General features: G+C 30.4%; 1 protein-coding gene across 2 annotated transcripts; it reads right to left on the bottom strand.

Moving 5' to 3' along the window:
* Positions 1–3,314: 3,314 nt before the first annotated feature.
* On the bottom strand, positions 3,315–6,090 carry LOC9317930 (protein LIGHT-DEPENDENT SHORT HYPOCOTYLS 10). 2 transcript variants are annotated; one of them, XM_021029874.1, is made up of 2 exons: positions 5,293–6,090; positions 3,315–3,715 (listed from the first exon to the last, which is right to left on the bottom strand). In XM_021029874.1, the coding sequence occupies exon 1, from the start codon at positions 5,855–5,857 to the stop codon at positions 5,324–5,326; it is 534 nt and encodes a 177-aa protein (XP_020885533.1). In that variant the 5' UTR covers positions 5,858–6,090; the 3' UTR covers positions 3,315–3,715; positions 5,293–5,323. The 2 variants fall into 2 exon arrangements, with proteins under 2 accessions (XP_020885533.1, XP_002879996.1); XM_002879950.2 differs by having other exon boundaries at positions 3,315–3,705; positions 5,293–6,028.
* Between the last annotated feature and the right edge of the window lie 7,870 nt (positions 6,091–13,960).

The raw sequence follows: 13,960 nt of genomic DNA, 5'->3' as shown, positions 1-13,960 counted from the left end.
GATATGTATTAGACTACACGCAGTGGTGCAATTTTAATTTGGGTGTTAGTAATAAAAAATAGAGAAATAATAGAATAGTGGGTATACAGATAACACACGGGTGTGAGTATTATTTTTATGTTTAATATTTCATCTATCTCTCTATCTCCACACAAATCTCTCTCTTTTAAAAAAAACTAGATCATGACCCGCACATACGTGCGGGGTTTCATATTTTAAAATTTTTTTAACAAATTTTAATTAAATATAGATTATTTTATTGTTTTTAACTTTTTATGATATATATTTTAGTGTATTAGATCTGGATCCACATACGTGTAGAGATATTTTTATAGAAATTTTTATAGAGATTTAAAAATATAAAATATTTGTTGTGTTAGTGAACTTCGTAATAGTATAAATATTATAAGTTAGAGTAATGAACAAAATTCAGTTGCGTTAATGCATAATTATATTTTAAGATCCGGACTAATTTAGTTGCAAAAGTTAAGTGGTGTTACATTTTTATTTTCTTAACTAATCAAAACAGTTCTAACAATTTGATTACATATGTTAAATAGGATATGAATTTGGTTTTAGTTTGGGTTATTTCATGTATATTAGCTAGGCGTAACTATTTTGGAACATGAAAATATCCCGTCCGGTATCTGTCATAAATTCTTTGTCCCATAATCTGTCACGTATACGTAAAATAAAAATATTATAGTCCCATATCTGTCATAAATAGAGTATGTGTAATTGAAAATGTATGTACATGGTTACATGTGTAAACAAATTTATTTTATATAGTGCTCATAACCCGAACTCATGCCAGTTGGGTATTTAGTTTGATTTTTAATATATGTTCTCCTCCCATCTCGTCTCGTAATTTCTATTTCCATTTTATTCCATTAAAATCATATTCCAAATTCTTGTTTGCTTACTTTTAAATATCATATAATATTATAATATATATTGTGAGTTTTGCGGATTAATATGTATACCGTTAAAGTTACAAATATATTTAAACAAATTTATTAGTGTTTCTAGCTAAATTTTGCATATTTTTCTTTTCATTGTTTAATCATAATTAATTCGATTTTTGGGACTAAAATTAAAATTTGAGATACATCTATAAAAGGGATATACTATTGCTGCATAATTTGTTTTGAATGCAAAATATATAATTAGTTCACATTATTTCGAAAATTGTGTGCAATATATTATGGATTTGTTTAAGGAAGATCCGGTTGAAAAGAAAAAAAAAACACAAAATATTTCGAAATTAATATGTACAATCTTTTGTTTAGATATTTCCGAAACTTTCTCTAAACGAAGGCCATAACGATAATTACTTTAAATTTATCATTATTTGAGTTTATTTCATAGTAAATATAAATATTTGTTAATATCTAATATCGTTTTTTTTTAAATTGTGAAATAAAATTTTGTTTTATATCTCAAAATTTGTGAAAATATTATAACAAAACTGAGTCATAAATATTTGTATTTAATTTTTATATGAAATTTCAAATTCAATATTAAAATTCTCCATTGATAAAAAACTTTTTAAACGATAGTGTTTTTATATTTTGAATTAAAATGGTATTATTTTTCTTTTTATTTTTGATATAGAATAGTTTATTAGGATTGGTTTAGATAAAATTTTAGTTGGATATCAAATCTTATTTTTTTCAATTCTCATTGGTTAACAACTTTTTAGAATTTTTTTTTTAATTTTCGTCCATAATTAATATGAGAGAGAAAGTGAGTTTAATTTTTTGGAAACTAATAATTACTTTAAAGAATTTTACTATTTTTATTTAAATATATTATTTAAAAACAAAAAACAATGGCATTTTTGTAATACTTTACATTTTATAAGGTTATTTATGTTTGAGTGCTTCCCAATTAATAGTATAGATTATAATAAATATATTGGTCACACCCAAAACTAAAGTTTCCCACTGTGTATGTCCTTAGTGTTTTTGTGGATTATACAAATAATTATAACGATTAATATTGAAGCTACCATTGTTTACACACTAGTTAAATTAATTCATACACCTATTTAAACAAAAATAAATGATGGACCTATATGACCACTTTTATATATGCATGACCAAAACTCTAAATATAAAAATTTTGAAGAAAAAAACCAGAAAATGACAAAACATTTACATTAAAAAGTAAGAACCAAGAACATATAATGGGAGGAAAGACCTATGTTATATAATGTTATCAAGTCACGTGTGAACATTTTTTAATATTCAAGCGAGGGCCGTAAGCGGTCGCTTATGTTGCTTACCTTCAAGACCGGCACTGCTTGTGTTTTCAAGTTTTTTTATTTATTTAATATTAACTTTCTAAAACTGTACTGAGGGAGTAAATTGTTTTTTGGAAAGGAGCAAAAGATTAAACACATCATAGAACAGAATAGTTGAGACTTTCAAATAGGAGTCTCAATTGTTGCTGATGTAATGATGTGCGATGGAGAAAGAGGCGAAATTAAAACCAAGTGGACAATACGTTTCTCCATTCGTGTGAAGAGATTGAGCTCGAGAGAGGGGGTCTTGACTCTAGAGTACTTAGGTGTGGAGACGTGCATTTCTTTGCTTACATATAAAATAAAACTGAGGTTAATTTGTGCTACTAGCTAGTCTGGCTATGAGAATTGTGTTGCTTCAAGATGAAGGAGACCGAAGCTATTAAAGCAATCCAAGGAAGCTTTAATTTTCGATGATAGCGGTTAGCGGAGATAAAAGACATACCAAACTTCGTTCGGAGGTGTACAAACAGTCAAAGAAGGTGTTGAAAATGTAAATGTAACATAAAGCTAGAATCATTATAAATTGTTGAAACTCAAACTCGTGACTTTGATCCATAAAAAAATACACCACTAACTGAGCTATATCTCATCGCTGGATTTACACAATATGCTTGACAATTAGAAAACGATAAAATATTATTCTGATGAAGACAAATATGCAAATTGAATTGACCTTTTTTTTTTTTTTTTTTTTTGTAAACTAGGAAGTTCCCTACCAACACCATGTTTATCTTTTTGGTGCAAATGAATAAAACTTGTCTTTTTTAATCTATACCAACTTGTTTTTGTCATTTTCATTTGGACTTACCATTTACCAACATTGTTTTATACAAGCTTAAATTTTAAGGTTTTCTCTTATTTGTTGGGGACATCAGTCAGGAAACTGGATTTTTTCACTATTTTTCCAACTGAGTTTTGAAGCTAATCCATTAATTAATAAGTTTTAAATTTCTCTAAGTTATTACGTCAACCCATCAATTTTATAATATGCCAAAAACAAATTTAGTGGTCATGATCAGGCTCTGCTATTCCACCATATATTATAGTCCATTGTTTTCATTTAAATCCAATATGTTGGACTTATATAAGAGTAAGACATAGAAGTACGCTGATCGACATAAGAAGAAATAGAAGTACAAAACACACCTGACTTCAATATATAAACTCTTTACACTTACTTATTCAAAAAAGTGCTTCATAAGAGAATAAAGATTAATAGAGCTTAATAAGAGAATTGAGATCAATATATTTATGACCGAGAGCTAAGGAAAGGAAGAGCGGCAAAAATGGGCCGAAAAGATATGTTGAAGATACCATTATACTCTGACTTCTTGATCATCAGTAGATAGATTTGAGGTCTCTTTTTACATTTGATCCCTCTTTAAGACTTACTGATCCTGCCAAGTTCTATTGTATCAAGATTAGTTCACTAATTCATTGCCAGAAACACATATAATATGCGCTAAGCTAGATTCATAGATGCACGTAGATTAACGTATATAAATCCAAGTTTAAGCCATAACTATGCGAGATGCATGCATGCTTGTCCGAGAGACTTAATATTAACCCATACTTCAATGCCAATTCATCAAAGATATATTCTTAAATTATGTTTCTTGTGGCATATATGTCACATTGTATAATCGAACAAAATCTACAAAAGCTATGCGGGGGACAAAACAAACTTTCAAGCTTTTCCAAAGTTAGTGATGACAAAGATCCTAACGGAGACGCATAAAGATGATTCGAGCAAATTATATATACTTATATATTAACTTAAGATTGAAACTATAATTGAGATCAAAGGAAATAAAAATGACTTAATTAGTTGAATTCAAAGAGAGAAACTTACTTTCCACCCAATCTAATTGTATAATCTCAGAAAATGCCAATGCATAACTGTTCCCAATGTTCATGCAGTAAACATCCTTTATAAAAGCTAAAATTACATGTCACATCCAAGCTCTAAAATCTGAGATCCTAATTAATATGATTGAAAATGATAAAGATTTGGTTGAATTGTTCATATTGAGATCATTCTCCTAAGACCCACATTGCAATAATTTAAAATATGAATTAAAAACGTTAAAGTATTCTATGTGAGTTAATTTCTATTCTGACTTTCTGAGATAACCTTATTTAGCCTTTGAGAACAATCATGGAATCTCAATATTTCTTTAGGTTATAAAAATGGGGGTAAAAGGTTCAATCAATTTCTCCCTTGATCATCAATGGGGAACAAAATCTACAAAAATCTTTAAAGAAAAGCATTCCAAGAGCCAATCATTACTTCCTTGAACCATTGTCTATGTAAACAACCGTGCTAATATGTGTGTATGTATATACAGATCTCTCTCTATCGTTGTACACACACACACGGCCGATATATAGATACATGGTTGATGTCTTGGTGTAGAAATTAAGAATTCAACTTTTGGAGACTCAAAATGTTTTCCAAATCTTGAATGAATTGTTCTCTAGGATATTATATAACTTGAATAGTCTATAATTTCCACATACATAGATTAAAAAATGTGATGCATTTTCAAATTAAGGTTTTGAATGAATCTATTTTCGATTTACTTTTAATAAAATCTATTTAATGAATCATCTATGTAAGAATTGATTTTTATATTTTAATATGCTAGAAACTAAAAACCCTCTTTTTCTGTATACACCATTCCAAAACTAAAATTAAAAGAGCGAAAATGATTTAAAAGAAATCATCCCAAAAAACTTCTACTTCCATTTAAACCTAAGATCTAATCACAAACCAGTACCTTAATCCCGAACCCAACATCAATAAAAATATTTACCTGATGATTCACAGAAATCAAAAGCCTAATTGTTTCTCTGGCCAATTAGGGTTTTGATACATAGATCATTATATATATAATGGTCTATATGCTTGTTTCTATGTAAATGAATGCAATGGCACATATTCAATAAAATGTAAAAACATATTTAATGGAGAAATATATTACCACAAAGTCTTTCACGAAGATGGAGAATCTCTTAAGAGAAGCTGAAAGAAGAGGAGGAAGAAGAAGAGTCGTCTCTTCCACCACCCATCTCCGTCGTTGGCTTCTTCTTCTTCTTCTTCTTGTAAGGAATCCCTCTAGCCTTAGCCTGACACTCCCTAACCTCCCTCAGATAAACCCTTATCGCTCCACTAGCGAAAGGATTCGCCTCCGGAGATCCACCGTTCTCCTCGTAAGCCGCTCTCAGCCGTCCGATCAAAGCGTCAAGACTTCCCCAAGCTTGTCTGAGAGGGCACGTGCAAGGAGCTGGTGGCTCAGGTTGGCCGTAGAACATACAACCAGGCACGTGCACCTTTGTCTTACCGAACTGGTCTAAGTACCTGAGGAAATCAAGCACGTGGTTGCAGCTGCAGTGAGACATGGGCACGGGCGGTCTCTGATTCTTCAAGTACTGTCCGAAAGTGTTCCAGTCGCGTCTCTTCTGCGACTCGTAACGGCTTGGTGTCACCGGTGGTTCTGATCCTGATGATTCCATCAAATTCTTTCCTCTTTCTCTTGGAGAGGACATGATATGATCTCTTGTTGAGTTTAGAGAGAGAGAGTGAGAGGTGTTGGTGAAGAAGGTTAAGGGATCAATTTGTTTTATGGATCTGATGAATTATGTAATAAGAAAGATGAAATGTTGAGTAAGTTTGATGAGAGGGTGAAAATAATAGTAGTAATGGAGGATGATGTTGACATTAGAGAGGACATGTTATGGGCCCTTTCAAATTTTTGTTTTCTTTCTTCCTCTCTCTCTCTCTCTCTCTCTCATTGTTGGATTATCTCCCATTTTATTGTTCCTAATTTCCATTGTAATTAATTTAATAACTAATAAGTAACTACGTATTATTATTAATCAAATTCATTGGCTAAAAGATTTACACAGTTTGTTTAAAGATTACAGTTTGAGTTCTCCACCATGATTTCAATGTTGGACACTGTAAGATGTCTTATATAATGGTTAGAAGATTCAGTGCTTTCATCGATTTCAGAGACTATTTTGGACTTCGGCTCAAGGTCATGTAGTTTTCTAAAGAGTTTTTATACTTGGAAGTGTGTTAGCTAGTTAGCTAATTGTGGGTTGTATCTAACAATTTAATTTTATTGATTAAACTACAAACAATAATCCTCCTACTGGACAAAGATATGCACATATCATATATTTACACACACATATATATATATATATATATATATATATATATATATATATACGCTGTAAAATGAAAAACAGTCAGGTTGAAAATATACGGATTGGTTTGTCAACGAATAAGATCACTTTTAGCTAATTTTATAGATATTAGAATGATAAAAAAAAATTGTTGTCTATGTTAACACGCCTAGCTACTTATAGCTAGTCCATCCAATTTTCCGGACAGATGGACTAGATTCGGCGGACGAATTATAACATCTTCGGTTTCTTTTCTCGTTTTTTTCGATATCAAAAAAAAAAATGATCGTTTTTTTCGGTATTGATGAGTTGTTGATTTCATTGTTATAGCAATTTGATTTTTTTCTCAATAAACAGATTTGCAGCTTTCTATCGATTTTTGTTGATAGAGAGAGTGATGCTGTTTATTTATAATTCGTTGTAGGGTTCACTTGTCCCCATTAGAAAGAATATTTCAATGGTTTTTTTTTTAACTCATAGATTTTGTTTAGTAATATGAATGCTTTGCATTTTTCATGTACTTGATATCTTCAAATACATTATACAGTAGCTTTTCTTGTTGGTTTTGTCATCCACAATTTATATCGCATACATACATTGTCCAAATTTACATCAATTAATTATGATACGATGCAAACCACTATATTATAAGTCTCCGTCCATTATTATTGACTAATCAATCATAAAATTTATTTTTTCGCAACGATAAATGAATTCCAAGTCAAGCTAAATATTTGGTACGTATTCTTTTTTTTAATGTATGATGTATCGATCATAACAATTTTTCGCTACATTCTCTTAAACTCAAAGAAAATAAAGAAATGACGAGTTCTTGACTGTCATTATATTTGGTATTTCAAATAGTATAAGTGATTTTTTTACGAAACATTCATTTTATCAAATGGAAGGAGTTCAGCGAGACAGAAAAGGAAGGCGTTAAATACCGGTCAAAATCATTATAAAAGTTGTCATTAAATGCTTAAATAAATTATAACTAGGGATCTTGTTTTTTCTCCGAAATACACATAATGTTTTTTATAAAATCTAATTAAAGCCTAATTTAACGATAGATTTGGTCCTAATACCCTTTTTTCAATGATATGCAATATAATAATAATATAATAAAAATAATAATTGAGCGAGATGTAAAGTAGAGTAAGCATCTATGTCCCTGATTGGTTCATGAAAACTAGGTAATAGGTTATGACTCACTAACCACTATTATATATCCTACCTATTTTAGACATACCTATGAGACTATGTTACATGTGGTTTCTTTTATCATCTTCCATCAGAATTAATCGCTTATCTGTAATAGGATACTATATGAATATATATGTCGCTATACATATCAACATTCAGGATCAGTTGAACTAGAATAAATCATACCATATTTTGATTTGGTTCAACAGGATTGAATCTCATTCTAAATCCGAGTAACTTAGATCTTGAAAACTACAGCTTTTTCTGTAACTATTATTATTTTTAATTTATGGCAAGGACGATTTTGAAATTCCAACTTGTAATGATTTGGAAGTAAGAAAACCTGAGATTTACGTCATGTTGAGGAGGAGGAGAAAGTATAACATGTTCGGAAATTTCCAATTAATTAACGCGCACCCACACTTTTGTTAATTTATATATCAAGTCATATTATTAATTTAATTAATATTCTAAAGAACTCGTTAAAGAATGGAAATATATCATGTGATAAAAGCATATAAAAGTAGAAGAGAAGGTAAAACACTTTGAAAAAAAAAAATACACTTCCAGAATATATAACACTGCAAGTAAAACGTTAAAAAAAAAAATTAGCGTAAAATCAACGTGTATACATGTAGCTATTAAGGAAATAACAATAAGTTTAAGCCCACACAGCTATAGTCCAGTGGTAGTTGAGAATTGGGTAAAGGTCAGAAGAAACTAACTCAGATTCGATCCACGCTAAAAAGAAAAAACACATTTGTGTGGAAAGTATGGACTTGGGCTTTTTACCTAGTAGTTCAGTAACATGCGATTTGGCTAACCCCTGCCATTAGTCGGAAAACATTCCAAACTCGGGACAGACAGTGTGGTGGCTCTTCGGAGAATAGTCCAATCTGTAGCACTTCGGTGCATTTCTACCAGGGCTAACCGGATCAGCCGATAGGATTTATCAAAAAAAAAAAAAAAGTTTAACGAAAAATTGTGTTACAGATTTTCGTTTTATTCTTTTCTCGGCAGAGTGTTACAGATTGATTCTAGTTTATCACTGTATCGTAATATACTCATGACGACAAAATTGATATTTTGTAAATAGAAATAGAAATTGATCGTCCTTTTATGGCCATTTTTAACCAAATTGCTTCGGCTAATCCATTTTAAGTAATGATAATTGCTTCGGTATATTCCATCCGTTGCACTTTAGGATGGATTTGTCACCGTCATATCTATGAAAATCTTAGCACATATTGAATATAATCTATAATCCTCATTGATTTGTTGATGACGTCTAGCGACAGTGAAGTCATATTTTATAAGTATAAGGTATATAGAGTATGTAGTCAGCTTAACCAAAAAAGAGAGAGCTATCTAAGATTTAAGATTTCATCAATAATTCTTTAATTCATGTATTGTTCTTTAACTTTAGGTAACTAAAGGAAACTAAAAATGGTTTAACTACCATGAAGAGAAACGAGAAAGGAACAAAAGAGAGGGCATGTGATGTGTTACGAGACTTGAGTAGGCATATTATTTTCCAACCTGTCAAATTTGACTGTTTAAGATATAATATTTTAATATTGTTTTCCCTCTTGCCATTATTTTCTGTAACTTTATAAATGTTTACAAAGTTGTCTCTATACTTAGGTTTATTCGTTTGAATATGGGTGGCATTCTTAAAGTTTATGAGCCCACACGATTAATAATGCGTTGGTTTTATATGGCTATGATTATATCACAACGACTGCAATAAACTTTAAAAAATAAACCTTATTAAAAAAAAGAACTAAGTTCATTGTGATAATAATAACATCACAGAATATATTTTTACTGTGATAAAATATTCTCTTTATATTTTTTTTCTTCAAATATTCTCATTATAATTTTGATAATATTTTAAAATCAAACTATTTTAAAAAAAATACAAGTATCATGAAATGTTCAATTCTTAATATTAATATTTAAATGTTCTATAGTTTTAGATTGTCGTGATACGGTCTCATCATTAATTTAATTATTGTATGGAAGATTTAATTTGTTATCAAATCTCTTGTTTATGGAACATGTGTTTTTAGATATGAGATTAAAGTGTATGATATGATTTGTCCAGCTTTTAAAACAACGAATCGTGCAAAGTTATGTTTTTTATTTGTGTAAGAATCACTAACATTTTTTTTACTTCTTAAAGAAAGAAGTACAAACTGGTGTCGGTGTCTTTGTTTATAGAAAGAGACATAACAAATAATGTAGAAGTGTCCGGGACTAATTCCCTCCCTCCTCCTCTTGTCTCCGGTCCACAAAAATTACGTACGAGTTTACACACAAATAAACATACAATTTTTGTTGTTTGTTAAAATCGTTTGTGCAGTTGTTGCACTGAGAGAAGTTTTTGTCCTAAGAAATTGTTGTGAGTGTAGGTGACATATATCTAAAGCTTCTCAAAAGGAGACTTGGAGACGAACGCCGTTCAGAGGATGTTCAACTTCGGCTTGTACTATAGGTTTTCAACTCTTCATTCTTTAGGGTTCACTTTGGATCAGGAATACGAATCGACTATACGTTCCCAAAATCGCCTCAACTATATCTGTCACTATTGCAAGCGGAAGCGGTTGGTACAGCCTTCAATTCTCTTCTACCTGCTATGTTCTCATGGTATAACACCTGTTTTAACTCTACTATTGTTGTTTTTTTTTTTTTGATAAAGCTCTACTATTGTTGGTTCAATTCGGTTTCCAGCTTAATCTCCAATGCTAGCATGTTATATAGAGTTTAGTGTTTACCAAAGAAACATCAATAACTATTTAGTGTATATATACTAATAATTAACTGGGGAAATATATATATATATATATGCAGGTGTAACATACTAGAAATGGGTCAAAGAGGCAAGACCTGCCAGATTTTATGTCAAAGAGGCAAGACCTGCCAGATTTTATGTTGTGGATCTAAATTCACAGTTTAAAAAGTAGATCATGTAAAGGTATACTGTGCGTCTATAGTAGTTTATACTTATACATAGATTGGCCACTGTTTAAAGATTCTATTACCTCTTTCAAAAAATCTCTAAGAAATTAAGTTGGCATCGACATTGTCTGACGTTATCTAGGGTTTTATCACTTTTTAAATTAAAAATAAATTGGAATTGTCATCAAGTGGCAGTGTACGGCTCTTTTAGAGGTTGCTTTAAACGTCTGGTGGCTCTGGTTCGTCTTTATCTTACACCTTGTTAGAATTAAGAATCTTTATACATGCATATTGGCCACTATTGCCATTTAATTTGTACGGTGTGTTTATCTTTGGACTATATATACTGATGAGAATGATGTTTCTTGTAAACTCACATAAGGTCTTAGTCTCGTAAGAACTCGATCATTGTCCCCAATTGCGTATTATTGATGGTGCATGAAGATTAAAATCTGAAAAGAACGAAATTTGTTTTTTTTTTGGGGAAAAACGAATGTCTAAGTTTTTATTTTTACTTTTATTTTTTATAAAGTTTATTAGTAATTGGGCCAAAACCCTAAAAGGCCTGGAAAGCAGGTACAAAATGAGTAAAATATTGTACGAAACCCTAAAACGAATGTCTAAGTTACTTAATTTTTATCTTAGTTTTCGAACTCATCTCTCATGTTGTGTGATGTATGATTGATTGGTAGAGCGCCACTAAAATATTGAAATAGGGTCTGTAATAGGTCTGGTTCTAATGTATCCGAAAAATCACATATAAAGTGATTAGCCATATGTTCTAGTCAGTACTGTCTCAAATTTTGTCTTCGATCAATAGGACAACCTATCTTACTATATGTGGAGCACCACTTGGTTGGAAAGTTACGTTGATACTCGCAAAAAAAGAAAAAGAAGAGAAAAGAACCCTAGAAATAGATGATACATATCTAAAATCATGTTTTACATTTTTTTTTTTTTAAAGAAGTCTAACATCATGTTGAAAGAAGAAACGATGGGCAAGAAACATCTTCACGCATGAGTTGCCAAAAATGTCACAGTCTCAAAGGCACTCTTATGCATTAGTCTTTTGCCCCCACAAATCTTTTCTTTGCTTCTCTTTTTGTTGATAGTGATTCATCTGTCTTCCCACCCACCCTCATTTTTTTTTCATTATTGTTTCTACCCCTTTTTGTCAATTCATCACTTTAACCAGACTTTTTGGTTTTTAGATTCGGTTATGAAGTCTTAAACCGGTTTGATGTACGAGTATACATTCATAATTATATCAGATGTTTTACCCCTGCACCGATGACTAAAGTCTAAAGTAATATTTGTTTAGAGATATGTATGGATGCATGAGAAAAGTTTATGAAAATAAGTGGAAAGACGATACGTAATAATTAAAGTTTATTCGTTTTTTGCAATATAAATGTTGATTACACATGCATCAATTGACACCAGAATAACAAATAATTGAATTTCAACCGATTTTAAAATATTGCATCGGTCAGTACGAACTACGAATACAATTAAGGAGGGATATTGCTAAGGTACGAAAATAAATTGTGACCTAAAACGCTCTTTATTCGAGTAGATTGATCGACAAGTCTGACAAAAATTAAAATACTCAAGATTTGGAAGAAGATTCGAAAAGTAAAAAGATATTCATGTATTATATTTATTTATCGTACCATTCACTAAATTACAATTTTCTAACAACTTCTGGACAATTTATCTTTTTGATACATAACTATTCACAAGTGAATTCGTTTCCTCAATTCAAAAATGGTTGCTGCTTATATATATATATATATATATATATATATATATATAAACTTTGACAATTTATTTGGGTAGTTTATTATGGTTTTTTGAACTTGACTGGACTTTTTCATCCCTATTGAGTTGAATTTCACCGGATAAACTGTCATGAATTCTATAAAATTTTGAATATACTTTTCAAGATTTTATTTGGAAATTAAGTTTCAAAAAGTGATTATCGGTGTATATATAGTGGATGGTGAAGTAAACGATTGTCGTTAACAATTTTTTTGGTATAGCCGTATAGGGTGTACAATACATACTGAAACTGATGGATTGTAACAAAACTATAAAAACTTAAAAAACTGATGGCAATCTTATCTACCAATTTCAGACCCCCTAGTTACATGATGGTCCAAATCGGCCTTATTTATTCATTCCGATCCCACCTGATCTATCTACTGAACCCAAATCAGATTTTGATATTGGGCTGTGATTGGGTCGAATTAGATGGGCTAATATGATATGAGCCCAGGGCTGTCTCGCTCAGGATTAATTGTGTTTTGACATTTCAAGTTCTCGTATTTGACCCCCAGGCCCCAACCCCTCCGTTTTATTTTTATTCTTTTAACGATAGGTTCCCATTTGTTATTTGTCATAAACATAATCACAAACAGATTAGTTTTTGACTTTTAAGCAGTGTTCAAGAAAGCGCTAGGCGCTAAGCAGGCGGTGACCCAATGCCTAGCGCCTAAAACGTCTAATCGGGGCCTAGACGATTTTTTAGGCAGTTTATACGTTTATAACATAAAATATTATAAATATGATATTATATATAAAGTTATATAAAATATCTATATAAAACTAAAAATTATGAAATTATAAACAAAAATTAGATAAAACATTTATTTATATTTATATTAAACAATATATGAATATTTATAACTATATATATAAATAAAACTCTAATTAAAATTGAAAAAATACATTAAACAAGATCTGTGTAATTTTAGGCGGTCAAAGCGGTTATCTAGGCGTCGCATAAGAGCCTAGCGCCTAGTCGGGGCCTAAGCGACTGCCTAGACCGCTTTTTAGAACACTGCTTTTAAGTTAAAAAATCTCATAAAATTAAATATATGGTCTTCGATTTTAGGTTTGTTTGTTGATCTAAGTAAAGTGGTTTAAGTTGAGTTATTATCGTTTTTAAAGAAATATTTAGTAATTCGAGATATACAAAGAGGAGGCATATTAAATTATACAGAGAAAGTTAGAATAACGTAAAATAACATATAAAAGACGTATGTCAAACAATTTTGAGTTACAAAGTTATAAGTTTGTTAAAGTTTGCTATCATATTTTATTTTTGGTCGTTTTAAACTATTAATCAAATATATACATTTGTAACAATAAAGTGTTGTAGTTGGTTTAGGTCCAAACTAGAGCGATTTTATAACAGACTGAAATAGTATTATCTCTAAAAGAATCGATGACTAAATTTATTGAAATATAAAATGATATCTGCTATTTAAAATCTTTATTAGGAAGCTTCCT

Source organism: Arabidopsis lyrata, assembly GCF_000004255.2.
Source record: "Arabidopsis lyrata subsp. lyrata unplaced genomic scaffold ARALYscaffold_4, whole genome shotgun sequence".
NCBI classification, from domain to species: Eukaryota; Viridiplantae; Streptophyta; class Magnoliopsida; order Brassicales; family Brassicaceae; genus Arabidopsis; species Arabidopsis lyrata.
This window is presented reverse-complemented; position numbering and strand designations above follow the sequence as displayed.